This window comes from Mixophyes fleayi, chromosome 4 (assembly GCF_038048845.1).
Source record: "Mixophyes fleayi isolate aMixFle1 chromosome 4, aMixFle1.hap1, whole genome shotgun sequence".
Classification (NCBI taxonomy): Eukaryota; Metazoa; Chordata; class Amphibia; order Anura; family Limnodynastidae; genus Mixophyes; species Mixophyes fleayi.
Genome location: NC_134405.1, coordinates 36318364 through 36341027, shown reverse-complemented (window position 1 = coordinate 36341027; position 22664 = coordinate 36318364). Strand labels below are relative to the sequence as shown.

The 22664-nt window shown below is 35.4% G+C and overlaps 1 protein-coding gene across 1 annotated transcript in view; it reads right to left on the bottom strand.

Annotated features, from left to right (window-relative positions):
• Positions 1–13472: 13472 nt before the first annotated feature.
• The window catches only part of LOC142150615 (uncharacterized), a 39768-nt gene continuing 30576 nt past the window's right edge, over positions 13473–22664 (bottom strand). Inside the window, exons 2-3 of the mRNA XM_075205815.1 lie at positions 21741–22473; positions 13473–14264 (exon numbers count right to left, since the gene is read on the bottom strand). Of these exons, the coding sequence (XP_075061916.1) occupies positions 13473–14264; positions 21741–22473 (1525 nt within the window). The remainder of the gene's footprint in view (positions 14265–21740; positions 22474–22664) is intronic.

The following is a 22664-nucleotide window of genomic DNA, read 5'->3' as shown; positions in this document are numbered from 1 at the left end:
AACTTTCCCCTGCTTTGTATACATTAGTATGAAGATCAAGAAAGTAGCAGGGTGAGATCATACTGGTGGATACACTGAGGTTGGTTGGGTCCTGGACCTATAAGGAAGTGGAGGGTTTTAGAGATTCAAAGTAAGTTTTTTAAGGTGGATGACAAAGGGGGTAAGTAATAAAATTAGAGGTTCCCAAAGAGAAGGAGCTGAGCACAAGAGGGCAAAATAGTTGATGCTGGGGGGGGTGGCAGACAGATGAACTAATCACCAGAGAAGTTGAATGCTTGCAGATCCACGACAAGGAGTAAATGTATCAATCTGCGGATTATTTAGGTCGACGATATTCGGCGACATGCGGCAGGATTTAAAATGGCAATGTCTTCATAGGCAACTTTTGCAGCTTTACTCCGAGACTTTTAAAGGAACCTGTGCAGGTGTTCGATCGGCTCAGTAATATCACCGCACTGCTTCCAGTGCGATGACATCTTTGTAACATTACTGTATGTTATTTACACACATCTATACATGAACAATACAAAAACATTTTACATGAACAATTCTTTCAGTAAAATCAAAGCCTTTTTAAATAATTCTAATCCCAATATATATATATATATATATATATATATATATATATATATATATATATATATATATATATGTATAACTAGGATCCTGCTTTCTTTATAAAGCAGTTAGGTATCACATGAAAAGGAAAAAAACTGCACATGTATAGAATGTATCCATGTGTATTAGCACCATCATTAAATGAACAAGGAGGGGTGTCAGTAACTAGTAGCAAAACCTCAACTGTGCAGCAGAAAAGCAGCTTTAAGTTCAGCGACTGCCTTAATTTGCACAAGTGCACCTAGTTTCCACCAAGTGGCATGGGTCTACGCAGTAATAAGCAGCGTCTGCAGAAGCCTGTACATGGCAAGGAGAGCACCTGGGAGGAGTGAGGGTGTTCTGTACACAGTACAGTGTAAGCAGTAAGCATACCGTGCACATTGTTTTGCAGAGACGAAATTTCATTTTGCGGTTCAAGATTGACATGCGACACACTCTCGCTGTTGTTTCCTGTGTGGAAGGTGCACAACCATTTCCAGTCTGCATATGGACTTGAGTTTTGCACCAGTTCAGAGCTGGAAGAGATTACGTCTCATCCTATACTTTAAATTGGATATATTTTAAACCTCCATATTACATAGTAACATAGTTGATGAGGTTGAAAAAAGACACCAGTCCATCAAGTTCAAGCTATTTTGGATCTCCTGCGATCCTGCACTTATATTTGAAATTGATCCAGAGTAAGCAACCGCCAATCTGTTTCAATTGTGAAAATCCCCCCAGACTCAATATTGCAGTCCTATTTTTACCCTATATCCATTACTATCCTTTATTTTTATTAACGGTTGTATCCCTGGATACACTTTTCCGCTAAATATTTGTCTAAACTTTTCTTAAACATATCTATTGAATCTGCCAAACCTTCCCTGGCAATGAATTCCATATCTTGACTGCTCTTACTGTAAGGAACCCCTTCCTTTGCTGGTTGTGAAATTTCCTCTCCTCTAACCTTAGGGGGTGACCGCGTGTCCTGTGTATAGTCCTTGGGGTAAAAAGTTCCCATGAAAGTTCTCTGTATTGACCCTTAATGTATTTGTACATAGTAATCATATCTCCCCTTAGACGCCTCTTTTCTAAAGTAAACATTCTAAACTGGCTAACCTTTCCTCATAACTTAATGACACCATACCCTTTATCAATTTTGTCACCCTTCTTTGAACCCTTTCTAGTTCCAAATTATCTTTTTAATATAGTGGTGCCTAGAACTGTACTGCAAATTCAAGATGAGGTCTTACCAACGATTTATACAGTGGCAAAATTACACTGTCTTCCCTTGCATCTATGCCCCTTTTTATGCATGTCAATACTTTGTTTGCCCTTGCAGCTGCTGCTTGACATTGAGCAGTATTGCTAAGTCTACTGTCTACGAGCACTCCCAAATCCTTTTCCATTATAGATTCTCCCAAATTAATTCCATTTAATTTATAGATTGCGTTCTTGTTTTTGATCCCTAAATGCATAAACTTACATTTATCTAAGTTAAACCGCATGTTCCATTTGGCCGCCTAATCCTCCAGTTTATTTAAGTCCCTCTGTAGAGCTACATCTTACTCTGATTTTATTACCTTACAGAATTTAGTGTCATCTGCAAAAATAGAAACTTTACTCTCCTAACCATCACCAAGGTCATTAATAAATATATTAAAAAGGAGTGGCCCCAGCACAGAACCTTGAGGTACTCCACTTAAGACATTTGACCAATTAGAAAATGTTCCATTTATCACAACTCTCTGTTCCCTATTCTCTAACCAGTTTTCGATCCAAGTACAAATGTTGATTTTTAGACCCAGTTCCCTTATTTTGTAAACCAACCTCTTGTGTGGCACTGTATCAAAGGCCTTTGCAAAATCTAAGTAGACCACATCTACTGTGCTGCCCTGGTCTAAGTTCCCAACAATCTGTCCACCTGATCCACAATATGCCGAGCCCGAGCACCCGGGAGATAACACACTGTTTGGCATGCACGGTCCTGGTAACAGATTACCCTATCTACCCTCCTAATAATTGAATCCCCTACCACCACAATCTGCCTGGTCCCCTCTATGCTGGAGAGACCATTCCCCTGGTTGCTAGAGGAAGTCTCATCCAAATCTACCAATTCTGAACTGCCTTCCACAGCATCTTCATCCAATCTGGCAAATATGCTGGGATTGGTTAGCTCAGAACTGGCCTGGCTCTTCCTCCCTCTGCTACTCCTAGTAACTGTTACCCAGCTGTCTACCTGTGCATCCTCCTCTGTCTCTGCTCCACCCTGCTCAGCTAAAGCATCAACGGTGAGCTGTAAACTCTGCTCCAGGTTGGCAATCTCTCTCAATGTTGCAATGGTCTGCTTTAGATCAGTTACCTGGGCTTCCAAAGAGACCAATTGCTCACATTTCTCACAGAGGTATAAACCTTGAAACACTTGCACGAAGTCTGCATACATATGAAAAGATATGCATTGAGTGAGATGAACTCCAAGCAATAAAATAAAAAGTTTGACAGACAAAAAATCACCACATGAAATATTCACAAAATCCTTTATTTCTAAGGCACCAGAACGAGTTTGACAACCAGCAAAATAAAATAATATCTACATGAGCAATAAAATTGTATACATACAGGCAGCAAGCTTACACAATTATACCCTGTAAAATAACATCAAGAATACACTTGGAAAGAGGGCCTTGTGTCAGTGTCAGCAGCATAGAGATGGTAATGGAGGCCAAAGGAGCTGATACCATCACAGAGGGAAGAAGTGTAGAGGGAGAGGAGCAGGGGGACGAGAACAGATCCTTGGGAGATGCTGACAGGTAGTGGCAGAGGAGGGAAAATAGAGTAAGAAATAGAGACCCATAAGGATTGGATGGTGAAGTAGCAGTTGAAATATATAAGGGCAGTTTCACAGAAGCTGATGAAGAGGAGAGTTTGCTGGAGGAGAGGGTGGTCAATGGTGTCTAGTTGTGCAGAGGTCTAGAAAGATAAGCAGGATGAAAAACACTTAGATGTGACCTTAGTGAGAGCGGTTTCATTGCAGTGGAGGGGATAAAAACCAGATTAAAGAGGATCAAGAAAGGGAGTGGGAGGAAAGGAAGATAGTGATATGGTTGTAGCCCCTATTACCAGTCCCTCTCATGATTATTTAATACGTTTGCAGAGCGAATCGAATGTACTTTGTAAATTAACCTGCCACATCCAGTAAATGAAAATTGATTCTCCCCTGTGTGAATATTATAATCATTAACAAGTTAAATTGTCTATGCTCTATTCAGTGCCAAGTGACTTCCTTGTGTGACTTCTTTGGTGAGTAAGAAGTGTTATCTCTTGTTTAAAACATTTGTTACATTCAGAGCACATAAATGGTTTCTCTCCTGTGTGGCTTCTCTGATGCCTAACAAGGTGTGAATCAGTGTTAAAACACTTGCTCCATTTAGAACATGAAAAGGGCTTCTCTCCAGTGTGAATCATGTGGTGTCTAACAAGGTGTGACTTCTGTTTAAAACATTTGTTACATTCAGAGCATGAATATGGTTTTTCTCCTGTGTGAAATCTCTGGTGTAGAATTAAGTGTGAGATGGACCCAAAACATTTACTACATTCGGAGCATGAAAATAACTTCTCTGCAGTGTAAATCCTCTGGTGACTAACAAGTAATGACTTCTCTTTAAAACATTTGTTAGACTCAGAGCATGAATATGGTGTTTCTCCTGTGTGAATTCTCTGGTGTCTAATAAGGTGTGACTTCCGTTTAAAACATTTACTACATTCAGAAAATGGAAATGGGTTTTCTCCTGTGTGGATCCTCTGATGTGCAACAAGAAGTGACTTATGAGTAAAACACTTGTTACATTCAGAGCAATTAAACATTTTTTCTCCTGTGTGACTCCTCTGGTGTAGGATTAATTTTGAATTGGTACTAAAACATTTACTACATTCAGAACATGAAAATGGCTTCTCGCCTGTGTGAATCCTCTGATATCTGATCAGCTTTGACTTCCATGTAAACATTTTATCACACTCAGAGCACTGATATGCCCTCTCTCCAGTGAGACTCATTGTGTGTTTAATTAGTAACAAGCTATAGAATTCTGCTCCTTTTCAGATAATTAAAGAAGCTTGTGTGAGTCCTCAAGTTTAATAAGAGCTGACTTCTGTAGTCGATATGACTACAGATATACTGAGATATTCAGTATAGAATGTTGTTCTATGGGTGTCCTCTTCTGTTGCTAGAGGGAATCCTGCTCATTAATCCACCTGTTAAAAAAAATATATATATTTGATACCAAAGTTATATGAATGTAAATTGTACACCTACTTTGGAAGCTGATGGGAATCGATTGTACATAACTAAGAAATTTTGATTATCTCATCTTGGAATACATTCTGATTTCAGACATATATATAGTAAAAAGGAAAGATCAGAACATAAAGGCGCCTAGTAGTGCAGTAATTTCCAAATCAAAACTGACAACATCCCAAAATATGCTCATAAACACAATGTGAATCGGCCTCATACCAACGTGCACAACATGAATCAAGTTTATCTGATTACCTTTAGAGAGATTCCAAAGCTCCTTCCTGGTGTGGTCTCCATATACAAAGACATATATTCCAATAGAAAAGGAATACAAATAGTGTAATATGTTCTGGATAAATGTAATCATAAGTTGCAATACATATATAATGGATAAAACAAATCCTGTATATCTGATTTACAAAAGATTAAATGGGGAATCAAACAGTGATAATGAGATCATATTTGTACAAATAACTGAACAGTCACTCAATGAATCATTGTTTCCCTCTTTGATATTTAAATGAATATGAAAGTTTTAGTGCTGAATTAGTTTACCAAAATGCTCTTGAAAATATCCTCTATAATCCCGTAGGTTTAATGGTCAATATACCAATATATATTATACATTTGATACCACAGCACTGCTAGAGATAAATTGCACACATGACACCACAGTACTGATAGAAAAATAATTCACAGTAGTGTACTTCTATAATTATATGATTGTTAGATTGCAATACTAGCTATATAAATATTGCTAAGACAAGAATACAAACAGTAATAAATCACAAAATCAGCAATCACTTGTGTATGGATCAATACATTCTAATGCATAATATAGTTACCTTACTCTATAGATTTCTCCTTCAGTCTCTTTTCCTCATGCTCATTCTTACTGTTCCATCCTTCCAGCTCTCCAGTCACCAACTAACTAACACCAGCCTGATACAGCCTATTTATAGTCATTCCTCCCCATCTCTCTTCAATAGTTCCCGGGATGACCAAAGCTTATTCTCACACTAATTGTCTTCAGTTGACATTTAAATTAGTCTCTCATAAATTAAATTATTTCACCAGAGCAGCTTCAGTTTCTCATGTAAACCTCCTTGACATGTAAATGAGGTATAAACATTCTTAAGGTCACTTACAACAAAAGAGAATTGTAATTAGATCTTGGCAGGTGGTAACATTTTCCTTTCTAATAAGATCACAGCAGTCTCTGACATCCTGTTATGTCAACAAATGGACCTTTTGTTTAAGATTCTCCTATTGTCTAGGCAGAGAGAGCCACAATCTTCCTTCTTGTTCAGATTTCGCTATTTTGAGGTGATTACTGACTCCACACAAATGAGAAACACATCTCATGGAAACAATAATGTTTTAGAAACATAAGAAGTAATATTATTGTGAAGTATAATAATATATAAGAATACTGGAGAATTAGGATATAGGACATAAATTTACTAAAAGGTCACTCAGGTGTTTACCTCCCCGAAATACTTGTGACAGCAGCCAATTTATTGGTTAGAGGAGACCAGTGTCAGTATCTAATCTCTGAACATTCGCAACGAGTGCTGCCAAGATTTGAAGAAGTATCAATCATGTTCTATATATTTCATACATTAATCCTGTACTGGCTGAACTGAATAAACAAAGAATCATACATGCATTTATGTATTTGACAATGGCGGAATACGTTAAAATAAATATGACCATATTTTGGTTGAACGAATAACCTATAACAATAGGTTATAATAGGTTATAATCTGAATGATTTAGAAACATGTGAATATTGTAGAAGAGTTTCAGGAATTGATTATATGATATATAGGGAAATAGTCCTAATTATTATATCTTTAATAGACACAAAAAATAATAAATCATATCAAATCAATTCTTCCCTTTGGCATTTTTATATGATTCACTATTCTTCTTTATTTTACAATTGATATTCAAGAAGGTGTATCATATTTTGCAGTTTTTTGACTAATTAATATTCAGTTGGGGGATTGAACATTTTAACATTACCAAAATAGTTATATAATTTTATATTTTTATATTTGCCTGTATAAGAGTGGGGCCCTACATATAATAAACATAACTTTCCCCTGCTTTGTATACATTAGTATGAAGATCAAGAAAGTAGCAGGGTGAGATCCTACTGGTGGATACACCAAGGTTGATGCAAATGGGTTATAAAATTGCCTAGGCACTCCACTAAGATGTGCAGCTAAGTATGTAACAATGAACCCCACTGGTATTCACATAAAACAATATGTATAAAAACAGAGGTTACAAACATTTGCGCTCTGTTTTCCTACTCATAGGGTATTCATCTGAAAGGTTTCAGGTGGAAAAGAAACCTTCTTGCTTTGTACATTCAATCTCCAATGTTACTTGTGTACCATGAAACAAAATAATAAATGCAACATAGTGTAATTTGTTTAAATAACAACAGGGATATTCCACCACCACTGATACATATATGTATTACAGAATAGTGTCACAAATGTCCTAATGGGAATCCACAACCGTAATATTTCTTCAAGGAAAAAAATCCCCTTAGGGTATGTGCTTACGAGAACATAGTATATCATGCGCCTTATAATAATTCTTGTGTCAGGGGTCTTCTGCCACGGATATCAGACAAACTGAATGTTCCTCTCAGCACATATATGAAAAAGTAAAACCAAGGAGAAAACCTCGTGTGATACCATTTAAAAATTTATTGCAACAACAATAATAAAAAAGTACTAATCCCCTTGAGAGGAGTTGTACTTAAAGATAAAACTCGTACCGGAAAAACATCCTTGATAATCACATAGCAAGTTCTTTATACAGGATACATGTAGCAAAACCACACCATGGGGTAAATGTATCAAGGTGAGATTTTTCCGGCGGGTTTGAAAAGTGGAGATGTTGCCTATAGCTACCAATCAGATTCTAGCTGTCATTTTGTAGAATGTACTAAATAAATGATAGCTAGAATCTAATTGGTTTTTTTGAAACCCGCCGTAAAACTCTCAGCTTGATATATTTACCCCCATATGTCACCTTGGATGATCCTCTGGATACCGTCACTGAACCAACGCGTTTTAACCCTTAAAACGAGGGTGTTTATCAAGGATATACTGAGGTTGGTTGGGTCCTTGACCTATAGTGAAGTGGAGGATTTTAGAAATTCAAAGCACGTTTTGAAGGTGGATGACAAAGGGGGTAAGTAATAAAATTAGAGGTTCCCAAGGAAAAGTAACTGAGCACAGGAGGGCAAAATAGTCGATGTTGGGTGGAAGAGAGACAGATGAACTAATTACCAGAGAATCTGAATGCTTGCAGATCCACTCCAAGGGGTAAATGTTTCAATCTGTGCATTCTGCAAATCAGCAAAATTCTGCGACATTGCGGGGGGATTTAAAATGGCAATGTCTTTAAAGGCAAGTTTTTCCTGTACTGATATTGCCATTTTAAATCTGCCCTGCAAAGTCGCCAAATATCGTCGATTTACAGAATGCGCAGATTGATATATTTACCCCCAGGACAGTTACAGCTTTGCTCAGCGAATTTTAAAGGAACCTGTGAAAGTGTCCGATAGGCTCAGGAATATCACCGCACTGCATCCAGAGAACTATAAATACAGCTGCATTAGTGTGAGAAGCAGTGGTACATTTTATGTACTTCCAAAAGTAGCTATAAAGGAGAGAAGACCACCCGGCAGAACAATAGTTTCAGGTCTAGACAACCTAACGGAGAAAGCTAGTATATATGTTGACACCTATTTGAGAGAATTTATATTCTACTTGCCTCCACATGTACAAGACACCTTATATGTCCTTAGTAAAATACAACATATCACGGTACATGAGAATACTTGGTTATGTACATGTGATGTGGAGGCTCTATACACTAGTATTGAGCATCAAAAAGGTTTAGAAGCTGCCAGACAATTTTTAGAGACCAAAGTGAGAAATAAACATAATAGTTTTGTTCTAAAACTATTAGAATTTGTCCTGACAAAAAACTTTTTTACATTTGATGACAAGTTCTTCTTACAGGTGAGGGGCACGGCGATGGGGACGACTTGTGCCCCAACCTATGCAAATCTCTACATGGGGTGGTGGGAAAGAGAGATAGTGTTCATCACTTAAAATGAGATCTACACCTTGCATGTTTTTTTTATGGCTAAGATTCATAGATGACATATTCCTCATTTGGGAAGGAGATAAGGAGATTCTCATAAAATTATTAACCATCTGAATGTCAATCAAATGAATCTTAAACTCACTTTTGATATAAATTCTGAGAAGATAACCTTTCTAGACCTTACGATTTCTGTTACAGATCAGAAAGAACTTTCTAGTGACATTTTTATTAAGAAAAGAGCAACAAACAGTATTCTCCACGCATCTAGCTCTGATCTCCCTTCTATAATTCGTTGTGTCCCTAAAGGAGAATCTCTCTGTATGAGAAGAAACTGTGGTGATTTAGCTACTATTGACAAAAGAGCTAAGGAGTTACGTGAAAGACTCCTGAAAAGAGGGTATAGCCGTAATTTGATCAAAAAAGCATATAGAGAAACTAGAACTATTAAAAGAGATTCTTTAATCTTTCCACAAAGACAACATAAATCAGAAAATACAATCATTAGATTTGTTAGTACCTTCAACAATCAGTGTCAGGAAATTCAATCTATCCTACAAAAACATAATCACACCTTGAAATTAGATCCAGATCTTCAAGAGATAATGGGAAACAGAATACTTACCAGCTGGAGGAGATCGAAGAATCGACATGACTTATTTGTACATAGTCATTTTCAGGACAATTCAAAACAGATGATAATTAGAAAAACAATAACTGGATTTTACCCTTGTGGGAAATGTAAAGTCTGCAAGTATACAAAGAAGACCCACCAATTTGTGGAAAAATTTGCTAATCGCCACACCATTGAAAGCTTTTTAATTGTGACAAACAAGGTGTCATATATTGTCTCACCTGTCCTTGTGAGTTAAGCTATATCGGGATGACTAGCAGACCTTTTAAACATCGACTGCTAGAACATGTAGGCAACATTCTGAATGCCGAACAAGATGCCAAGATAATTAAAACTTTAACTTCATTAGCCAGACATTTCTTAAAGGCACATAACAACAACCCCAAATACTTAGTAGCTTATGGAATGGAAAAAATAAATCTTGGAACTAGAGGTGGCGATATTAAACAAACATTGTTGAAACATGAAGCGAAAATAATCTTAATGGGGACAATTTATCCTAAGGGATTAAATGATAACAATAATTATACAGCTTTTCTCTGATTGATGGAGTTATACAATAAGATCCAAAGGGATTATCATATGGACCCTCACTGTATTTCATTTGCTAATACTGATACATTTGGGTGGAACCACAGCCATAATAAATTATGCAAGGGACCATTATACAGAATTTTTATTTGACTTTAACTGCCAATATTAATATATCTGGGTGGAACTATAGTTACATAATGAGTTATATCTATTAAGATACAATAAACTCTTACTGATTTAGTTACAATTATATATAATCTACACTTTTTAGTGTCTTATAGGGAGACATATATAAGAGTATACTTAATTTGAATTTATGTAATTGTTAAAATAAGAAAAATGTCATTATTATTATAATATAGTTTTTGTCACTTAATATCACATAAAACTAACATAAAGAACAAAAAAATGAAAAGTAATAAATTAAATAATATAAATAAAAACTAAAAATGTAAAAAAAATTAAAAAATAAAATAATAATATATAAAATAAATATTAATTAATAATAAAAATTAAAAAAAATGAATAATTAACCATTTAAAAAAATTAAATATAAAAAATAGTCAAAAATATTAACAATTATTGTAGAAATTAATGAATATGTTATAACAAAATAACACACTATTAATATTCACTTACCTCACTTTGGATATAACAATCCCTTATTATAATTTAATTTGGATACTTTAATCCCTTATCTTCAACACTTTTTTGGCATCATAGCACTTTATTTTCTTTTTTGTTTTAACTTGATTCATAATTTCATTATGGTACATATCTGAATTCTATATCACCAAAAACAATATATAGATCTAACTCACCGATCTTTAGTGATCGTGATTAATTATGGCTTACTTGATCATGTATGATTAAGATCTGCTAGACTTGGTAGCAACTATAGTAAATCCCGTATTATTAAGCCGTATTATTAAGTTTATTTATTATTCCCTTCCTTATTATCGGCAATGCAATGCATTTGGACCAATAGAAATCCGAATGGGAGGATTTTGGATTGTAACCATCAGAGATTGGCTGTATATTATGCCAATCACTTTGATAAACACTCTTTCTTATAGGTGGAGACACCCTCACGTCATGAGGTTAGCCCCACACTGACAGTATTTATAAACTGTCAGAATAGTCTCTCGGCTTGCCTTGAATAAGCACACAGCGAAACGCGCGTCGTTGTATCGCTGGGTGCACTAGATTATACTTGACCTTAGGGGAAATAAAGAAACGAGGAATTGCTCCAGCAAAACCAGAGATATTCTGGAGCTTTTTGTAGGCAGATAGTTAGCCGCCGCTGTATAATTGAAAGCTGTTTGAGAGTATAATTAATAATACTGGCGCCACTACCACTACATAACTGGAAGCTGATTGAGAGTATAACAAACAATACTGGCACTACCACTACATATCTAACAAATGAGACTGTCTTTTACCTGATGTGGTATATGGATCTAAGATGAATGGGAGCTAATTGAGAGACTAGCGAGTAATATTAATGTTACTGCTATATATAATCACGAGACCATCCACATTAGATGTGTAATATAAAAAACTATGACTCGCTCCAACAAATCCTAGTTAGTGTGGAGCGTCTCTAGGTAGATAGCAAATCATCTCCGTGTATTACTAAAGCTGATCAAGAGAATAGTGAATAACACTGGTGTCATTATCATATATGCATTTAATGAGATTATTCACAGCTAATGTATTTGGAGATATGATATGTGGGTATTACTCTAACTCTATTATATATTATACTCCCCATTATATTAAGACAAGTTACCTGGTGCACCCAGGCACTTTTAATTACACACAGTGATTTTATTGAAGATATACTATTATATATCACTGATTTAATCTAAACAATAAAAGTTACGTTTTAAAAGTTAATATCCTTTAATATTGAGAACCAATGTGCACCTATTTATTTTCTTTTAACTTCGTTGAAGATTATACATGGCAAGGAGAGGACCTGGGAGGAGTGAGGGTGTTCCGCACACAGTACAGAGTAAGCATACAGTGCACATTGTTTTGCAGAGACGAAATTTCATTTTGCGGTTCAAGATGGCCATCGGCACACTCTCGCTCTTGTTTGCTGTGTGGAAGGTGCACAATCATTTCCAGACTACATAAGGACCTGAGTTTTGCCCCAGCTCAGAGCTGGAAGAGATTACGTCTCATCCTATACTTTAAATTGGATTCATTTAAAACCTCCATATTGAACTCCAAACAATGTAATAAAAAGGTTGACAGACAAATAATCGTCACATGGAATTTTCAAAAAATCCTTTATTTCTAAGGCACTAGAACGAGTTTGACAACCAGCAAAATAAAATAAAATGTACGTGAGCAATAAAATTGTATACGTACAAGCAGCAAGCTTACACTATTATACCCTGTAAAATAACATAAAGAAAACACTTGGAAAGAGGGACTTGCGTGGGTGACAGCAGCATAGAGATGGTAATGTAGGCCAAAGGAGCTGATACCATCACAGAGGGAAGAATTATAGAGGGAGAGGAGCAGGGGGACGAGAACAGATTACTGGGGGATGGTGACAGGTAGTGGCAGAGGAGGGAAAATAGAGACAGAACTAGAGACCCATAAGGAGTAGATGGTGAGTAGCAGTTGAACCATATAAGGGCAGTTTCACAGAAGCTAATGAAGAGAAGGGATTGCTGGAGGAGAGGGTGGTCAATGGTGTCTAGTTGTGCAGAGGTCTAGAAAGATAAGCAGGATGAAAAAACACTTAGATGGGACCTTAGTGAGGGTGGCTTCATTGGAGTTGAGGGGATAAAAAACAGATTGAAGAGGATCAAAAAGGGGAGTGGGAGGAAACGAAGATAGAGATATGGTTGTAGCCCCTATTACCAGTCCCTCTCATGATTATTTAATTGGTTTACAGAGTGAATCGAATGCACTTTGGAAATTACCTCCACTGTGTGTAAGTGACATGGACACTTTAAATGTGCTACTGGTTTAAAATAAGAACATAATAAAAAACATTCAACTTCATTAGTATCTTAATTAACCACATGATACCTTGGGACTTCTTTGTCATTGATGGTTGGTATACAGTTGCTCTCAATTACAGGGAGACCATCCCAGGGGAAGAATTCCTAAGTCTCAATGTTAGACGTTCCACTCCAAAAAATATTTGATTTTACATACAACAATTGCCACATCCAGTAAATAAAAATTGATTCTCTCCTTTATGAATATTATAATGATTAAACAAGTTAACTTGTCTATGAAATACATGCTCTATTCGGAAACAAGTGACTTCCTTGTGTGACTTCTCTGGTGCGTAAGAAGTGTTATCTTTTGTTTAAAACATTTGTTACATTCAGAGCATATAAATGGTTTCTCTCCTGTGTGGCTTCTCTGATGACTAACAAGGTGTGAATCAGTCTTAAAACACTTGCTACATTTAGAACATGAAAAGGGCTTCTCTCCAGTCTGAATCATGTGGTGTCTAACAAGGTGTGACTTCTGTTTAAAACATTTGTTACATTCAGAGCATGAAAATGGTTTTTCTCCAGTGTGAATCCTCTGGTGCATGATTAATTTTGAATTGGTACGAAAATGTTTGTTACATTCAGAGCATGAATATGGTTTTTCTCCTGTGTAAAACCTCTGGTGCAGGATTAGGTGTGAATTGCTCCCAAAACATTTACTACATTCGGAGCATGAAAATGACTTCTCTCCAGTGTGACTCCTCTGGTGACTAATAAGGTGTGATTTCTGTTTAAAACATTTACTACATTCGGAGCATGAAAATGATTTCTCTCCAGTGTGAATCCTCTGGTGACTAATAAGGTGTGATTTCTGTTTAAAACATTTACTACATTCAGAACATGAAAATGGGTTTTCTCCTGTGTGGATCCTCTGATGTGTAACAAGATCTGACTTATGAGAAAAACACTTGTTACATTCAGAGCAACTAAACATTTTTTCTCCTGTGTGACTCCTCTGGTGGAGGATTAATTTTGAATTGGCACTAAAACATTTACTACATTCAGAACATGAAAATGGCTTCTCGCCTGTGTGAATCCTCTGGTGTATGATCAGGTTTGACTTCCGTGTAAACATTTTATCACACTCAGAGCATTGATATGGCCTCTGTCCTGTGAGACTCATTGTGTGTTTATTAAGTTACAAGCTATAGAAGGCTGCTTCTATTCAGAAAATGAAAATAGCTTCTCTGAATCCGCAAGTTTTATAAGCGCTGACTTCTGTAGTCGATCTAACTTATGGGTTACTCAGATATTCAGTATAGAATGTTGATCTATGGGTGTCCTGTTCTGTTGCTAGAGGGAGTCCTGCTCATTAATCCACTTGTTGAAAAAATAAATATATTTTATACCAAAATTATATGAATGTACATTTTACACGTTGTTTGTAAGCTGTTGACAATGGATTGTACATAATTAAGAAATTTTGATTATCTCATCTTGGAGTACATTCTGATTTCAGACACATATATAGTAAAAAGGAAATATCAGAACAAAAAGGCGCCTAGTAGTGCAGTAATTTCCAAATCATAACTGACAACGTCCCAAAATATGCTCAAAATGTGAATTAGCCTCATACCAATGTGCATAACATGAACCAGGTTTATCTGATTATCTCTGGAGAGATTCCAAAGCTCTTTGCTAAGGTAGACTCCAGATCAAAATTTTATACATTCAAAAAGAAAAGGAATACAAATAGTGTAATATGTTCTGGATTAATGTAATCATAAGTTTTAAGTAATACATATACAATAGAAAAAACAAATCCTGTGTATCTAATTTATAAAAGATTATATGGGTAATCAAACAGTAAAAATTAGATTGTATTTGTATAAATAACTGAACATTCACTCAATGAATCATTGTTCCCCTCTTTGATATTTAAATGAACATTAAAGTGTTAGTGCTGAATTAGTTTACCAAAGTGCCCGTGAAAATATCCTCTATAATCCCATAGTACTAATATTGAATATATCAATATATATTATACATTTGATACCACAGCACTGATAGAGAAAACTTGCACACATGACACCACAGTACTGATAGAAAAATAATTCACAGTAGTGTACTCTTAATATTATATTTATGATTGTTAGATTGCAATCATAGCTATATAAATATTACTAACACAAGAATACAAACAATTATAAATCACAAAATCAGCAATCACTTGTCTAAGGATCAATACATTCTAATGCATAGCATAGTTACCTTACTCTGTAGATTTCTCCTTCATTCTCTTTTCCTCATGCTCATTCTTACTGTTCCATCCTTCCAGCTCTCCAGCCACCAACTAACTAACACCAGCCTGATACAGCCTATTTATATGCATTTCTCCCCATCTCTCTTCAATAGTTCCCGGGATGACCAAAGCTTATTCTCACACTATTTGTTTTCTGGTGAAATTTAAATTAAACTCTCATAAAATTAAATTATTTAATCAGCGAAGCTTCAGTTTCTGGTGTAAACCTCCTTGACATGTAAATGAGGTATACACATTCATAAGGTCACTTACTACAAAGGAGAATTATAATTAGATCTTGGCAGGTGGTAACATCTTGCTTTCTAATTAGATCACTGCAGTCTCTGACATCCTGTTATGTCAACAAATGGAACTTTTGTTTAAGATTCTCCTATTGTCTAGGCAGAGAGAGCCACAATCTTCTCTTTTGTTCAGTTTTAGCTAGTTTGAGGTGATTACTGACTCATCTCATGTAGTCTATAATGTTTTAGAAACATAAGAACTAATATTATTGTGAAGTATAATAATATATAAGAATACTGTGAAATTAGGATACAGGACATAAATTTACTAATAAGTCACTCAGGTGTTTACCTCTCAGAAAAACTTGTGACAGTAGCCAATTTATTGGTTAGAGGAGACCAGTGTCAGTATCTAATCTCTGAACATTTGGAATGAGTGCTGCCAGGATTTGAAGAAGTATCAATCATATTCTACATATTTCATACATTTACCCTGTACTAGCTGAACAGAATAAACAAAGAATCATACATGCATTTATGTTTAAGACAATGGCGGAATACGTTAAAATAAATATGGCCATATATTGTTTGAACGAATAATCTATAACAATAGGTTATAACAATTTGAATGATTTAGAAACATGTGAATATCGAAGAAGAGCTTCAGGAATTGATTATATGATATAGGGAAATAGTCCTAATTATTATATTTTCAATAGACACAAAAAAATATTAAATCAGATCAAAATCAATTCTTCCCTTTGGCATTTTTATATGGTTCACTATTCTTCTTTCTGATACACCTTCTTGACTATCAATTGTAAATTATGTTACTGCTTTTAGACTAATTAGTGTTCAGTGGGGGGATTGAACATTTTAACATTACCAAAAGAATTATATACGTTTTATATTTTTATATTTCCCAGTATAAGAGTGGGCCTCTACATATAATAAATAGCACTTTCCTCTGCTTTGTATACATTAGTATGAAGATCAAGAAAGTAGCAGGGTAAGATCCTACTGGTGGATACACTGAGGTTGGTTGGGTCCTGGACTTATAAGGAAGTGGAGGGTTTTAGAGATTCAAAGTAAGTTTTTAAGGTGGATGACAAAGGGGGTAAGTAATAAAATAGGAGGTTCCCAAGGAAAAGGAACTGAGGGCAAAATAGGATAGTTACAGCTTTGTTCAGCGAATTTTGACGGAGCCTGTGCAAGTGTCCGATCTGCTCAGTAATATCACCTCACTGCTTCCAGAGAACTATAAATACAGCTGCATTAGTGTGAGAAGCAGCGGTACATTTTATGTACTTCCGAAAGTACATAAAAATGAGAGAAGACCACCCGGCAGACCAATAGTTTCAGGTCTAGACAACCTAACGGAGAAAGCTAGTATATATGTTTACACCTATTTGAGAGAATTTGAATTCTTCTTGCCTTTATATGTACAAGACACCTTATATGTCCTTAGTAAAATACAACATATCACGGTACATGAGAACACTTGGTTATGTACATGTGATGTGGAGGCTCTACACACTAGTATTGAGCATCAAAAAGGTTTAGAAGCTGCCAGACAATTTTTAGAGACCAAAGTGAGAAATGAACTTAATAGCTTTGTTCTAAACCTATTAGAATTTGTCCTGATAAAAAAAGAAAACAGCAACAAACAGTATTCTCCACACATCTAGCTCTGATCTCCCTTCTACAATTCGTTGTATCCCTAAAGGAGAATCTCTCTGTATGAGAAGAAACTGTGGTGATTTAGCTACTATTGAGAAAAGAGCTAAGGAGTTACGTGAAAGACTCCTGAAAAGAGGGTATAGCCATAATTAGATCAAAAAAGCATATAGAGAAACAAGAACTATTAAAAAAGATTCTTTAGTCTTTCCACAAAGACAACATAAATCAGAAAATACAATCATTAGATTTGTTAGTACCTTCAACAATCAGTGGCAGCAAATTCAATCTATCCTACAAAAACATAATCACATCTTGAAATTAGATCCAGATCTTCAAGAGATAATGAGAAACAGAATACTTACCAGCTGGAGGAGATCGAAGAATCTACATGACTTATTTGTACATAGTCATTTTCAGGACAATTCAAAACAGATGATAATTAGAAAAACAATAACTGGATTTTACCCTTGTGGGAAATGTAAAGTCTGCAAATATACAAAGAAGACCCACCAATTTGTGGACAAATTTGCTAATCGCCACACCATTGAAAGCTTTTTAATTGTGACACACAAGGTGTCATATATTGTCTCACCTGTCCTTGTGCGTTAAGCTATATTGGGATGACTAGCAGACCTTTTAAACATTGACTGCTAGAACATGTAGGCAACATTCTGAATGCCGAACAAGATGCCAAGATCATTAAAACTTTAACTTCATTAGCCAGACATTTCTTAAAGGCACATAACAACAACGCCAAATACTTAGTAGCTTATGGAATGGAAAAAATAAATCTTGGAACTAGAGGTGGCGATATTAAACAGACGTTGTTGAAACATGAAGTGAAAATAATCTTCTTAAAGGGGACAATTTATCCTAAGGGATTAAATGATAACAATAATTATACAGCTTTTCTCTGATTGATGGAGTGATACAATAAGATCCAAAGGGATTATCATATGGACCCTCACTGTATTTCATTTGCTAATACTGATACATTTGGGTGGAACCACAGCCATAATAAATTATGCAAGGGACCATTATAGAGAATTTTTATTTGACTTTAACTGCCAATATTAATATATTGGGGTGGAACTATAGTTACATAATGGGTTATATATATTAAGATTCAATAAAATCTTAATGATTTAGTTACAATTATATATAATCTACAATTGTTAGTGTCTTATAGGGAGATATATATAAGAGTATACTTAATTTGAACTTATGCAGTTGTTTAAAAAAATAAAAATTTCATTATTATTATAATATAGTTTTTGTCACTTAGAATCACATAAAACTAACATAAAGAACACAAAAATGAAAAGTAATACATTAAATAATATAAATTAAAACTAAATATTTAAAAAATAAAAAATGAAATACAAATACAAAATATAAAATAAATATTAATTAATATTAAAAAAAAATAAAAATAATTAACAATTTTAAAAAATTAAAAATAAAAAATAGTCAAAAATATTAACAATTATTGCAAAATTTAATGAATATGTTATAACAAAATAACAAACTATTAATATTAGTCACACCATCACTTACCTCACTTTGGATATAACAATCCCTTATTATAGTTTAATTTGGATACTTTAATCCCTTATCTTCAACACTTTTTGGCATCAAGCACTTTATTTATACATTATTATCACTTTATTTTCTTTTTTGTTTTAATTTGATTCAGAATTTCATTATGGTACATATCTGAATTCTATATCACCGTAAACAACATATAGATCTTTAGTGATCTTGATTAATTATGGTTAACTTGATCACATATGATTAAAATCTGCTAGACCTAGTAGCAACTATAGTAAATCCCATTTTATTAAGCCGTATTATTAAGTATATTTATAGTTCCCTTCCTTATTATCGGCAATGCAATGCATTTGGACCAATAGAAATCCGAATGGGAGGAGTTCGTATTATAACCATCAGAGATTGGCTGTATATCACGTCATGAGGTTAAGCCCCACACTGACAGTATTTAATAACCGTCAGAACAGTCTCTCGGCTTGCCTTGAATAAGCACACAGCGAAACGCGCGTCAGCGTATCGCTGGATGCACTAGATTATACTTGACTAAAGGGGAAATAAGAAATGAGAAATTGCTCCAGCAAAACCAGAGATATTCTGGAGCTTTTTGTAGGCAGATAGTTAGCCGCCGCTGTATACTTGAAAGCTGTTTGAGAGTATAATTTATAATACTGGCGCCACTACCACTACATAACTGGAAACTGATTGAGAGTATAACAAACAATACTGGCACTACCACAACATATCTAACAAATGAGACTATCTTTTACCTGATGGGGTATATGGATCTAAGAAGAATGGGAGCTAATTGAGAGACTAGCGAGTAATATTAATGTTACTGCTATATATAATCACGAGACCATCCACATCAGATGTGTAATATAGAAACTATGACTTGCTTCAACAAATCCTAGTTAGTGTAGAGCCTCTCTAGGTAGATAGCAAATCATCTCCGTGTATTACTAAAGCTGATCAAGAGAATAGTGAGTAACACTGGTGTCATTATCATATATGCATTTAATGAGATTATTCACAGCCAATGTATTTGGAGATATGAAAAGCGGGTATTACTCTACCTCTATTATATATTATACTCCCCATTATATTAAGACACGTTGCCTGGCGCACCCAGTCACTTTTAATTACACACAGTGATTTTATTGAAGATATACTTTTTTATATCGCTGATTTAATCTAAACAATAAAAGTTAAGTTTTAAAAGTTAATATCCTTTAATATTGAGAACCAATGTGCACCTATTTATTTCCTTTCAACTTTGTTGAAGATTGTACATGGCAAGGAGAGGACCTGGGAGGAGTGAGGGTGTTCTGTACACAGTACAGAGTAAGCATACAGTGCACATTGTTTTGCAGAGACGAAATTTCATTTTGCGGTTCAAGATGGCCATCGGCACACTCTCGCTGTTGTTTGCTGTGTGGAAGGTGCACGACCATTTCCAGTCTGCATAAGGACCTGAGTTTTGCACCAGCTCAGAGCTGGAAGAGATTACGTCTCATCCTATACATTAAATTGGATACATTTAAAACCTCCATATTGAACGCCAAATAATGTAATAAAAAGGTTGACAGACAAATAATCGTCACATGGAATATTCAAAAAATCCTTTATTTCTAAGGCACCAGAACAAGTTTGACAACCAACAAAATAAAATTATATGTACGTGAGCAATAAAATTGTATACGTACAGGCAGCAAGCTTACACAATTATACCCTGTAATATAACATAAAGAAAATACTTGGAAGGAGGGCCTTACGTGGGTGTCAGCAGCATAGAGATGGTAATGGAGGCCAAAGGAGCTGATACTATCACAGAGGGAAGAAGTGTAGAGGGTAGAAGAGCAGGGGACGAGAACAGATCCATGGGGGATGGTGATAGGTAGTGGCAGAGGAGGGAAAATAGAGACAGAAATAGAGACCCAAAATTAGTGGTTGGTGAAGTAGCAGTTGAACCATATAAGGGCAGTTTTCACGGAAGCTGATGAAGAGGAGAGTTTGCTGGAGGAGAGGGTGGTCAATGGTGTCTAGTTGTGCAGAGGTCTAGAAAGATAAGCAGGATGAAAAAACACTTAGATGTGACCTTAGTGAGGGTGGCTTCATTGGAGTGGAGGGGATAAAAAACAGATTGAAGAGGATCAAGAAAGGGAGTGGGAGTAAACGAAGATAGAGAAATGGTTGTAGCCCCTATTACCAGTCCCTCTCATGATTATTTAATCGGTTTGCAGAGTGAATTGAATGCACTTTGTAAATTACCTCCACTGTTTGTAAGTGACATGGACACTTTAAATGTGCTACTGGTTTAAAATAAGAACATAACAAAAAACATTCAACTTCATTAGTATCTTAATAAACCACATGACACCTTGGGACTTCTTTGTCATTGATGGTTGGTATACAGTTGCTCTCAATTACAGGGAGACCATCCCAGGGGAAAAACTCCTAAGTCTCAATGTTAGACGTTCCAGTCTAAAAAATATTTGATTTTACATACATTTGCCACATCCAGTAAATTAAAATTGATTCTCTCCTTTGTGAATATTATAATGATTAAACAAGTTAACTTGTCTATGAAATACATGCTCTATTCGGAAACAAGTGACTTCCTTGTGTGACTTCTCTGGTGAGTAAGAAGTGTTATCTCTTGTTTAAAACATTTGTTACATTCAGAGCACATAAATGGGTTCTTACCTGTGTGGGTTCTCTGATGCCTAACAAGGTGTGAATCAGTCTTAAAACACTTGCTACATTTAGAACATGAAAAGGGCTTCTCTTTGGTGTGAATCACGTGGTGTCTAACAAGGCTTGACTTCTGGTTAAAACATTTGTTACATTCAGAGCATGAAAATGGTTTTTCTCCTGTGTGAATCCTCTGGTGCATGATTAAATGTGAATTGGTACGAAAATGTTTGTTACATTCAGAGCATGAATATGGTTTTTCTCCTGTATGAAACATCTGATGTAGGATTAAGTTTGAATTGGACCCAAAACGTTTACTACATTCGGAGCATGAAAATGACTTCTCTCCAGTGTGAATCCTCTGGTGACTAACAAGTAATGACTTCTCTTTAAAACATTTGTTACACTCAGAGCATGAATATGGTTTTTCTCCAGTGTGAATCCTCTGGTGACTAATAAGGTATGACTTCTCTTTAAAACATTTCTTACACTCAGTGCATGAATATGGTTTTTCTCCAGTGTGAATCCTCTGGTGTCTAATAAGGTGTGACTTCCGTTTAAAACATTTACTACATTCAGAACATGGAAATGGGTTTTCTCCTGTGTGGATCCTCTGATGTTCAACAAGAAGTGACTTGGAAGTAAAACACTTGTTACATTCAGAACAACTAAACATTTTTTCTCCTGTGTGACTTCTCTGGTGTAGGATTAATGTTGAATTGGTATTAAAACATTTACTACATTCAGAACATGAAAATGGCTTCTCGCCTGTGTGAATCCGCAGGTGTATGATCAGCTGTGACTTCCATCTAAACATTTTATCACACTCAGAGCATTGATATGTTCTCTCCCCTGTGAGACTCATTGTGTGTTTAATGAGTAACAAGCTATAGAAGGCTGCTTCTATTCAGAAAATGAAAATAACTTGTGTGAATCCTCAAGTTTTATAAGAGTTGACTCCTGTAGTCGATATGACTTGTGGGTGACCCAGATATTCAGTATAGAATGTTGATCTATGGGTGTCCTCTTCTGC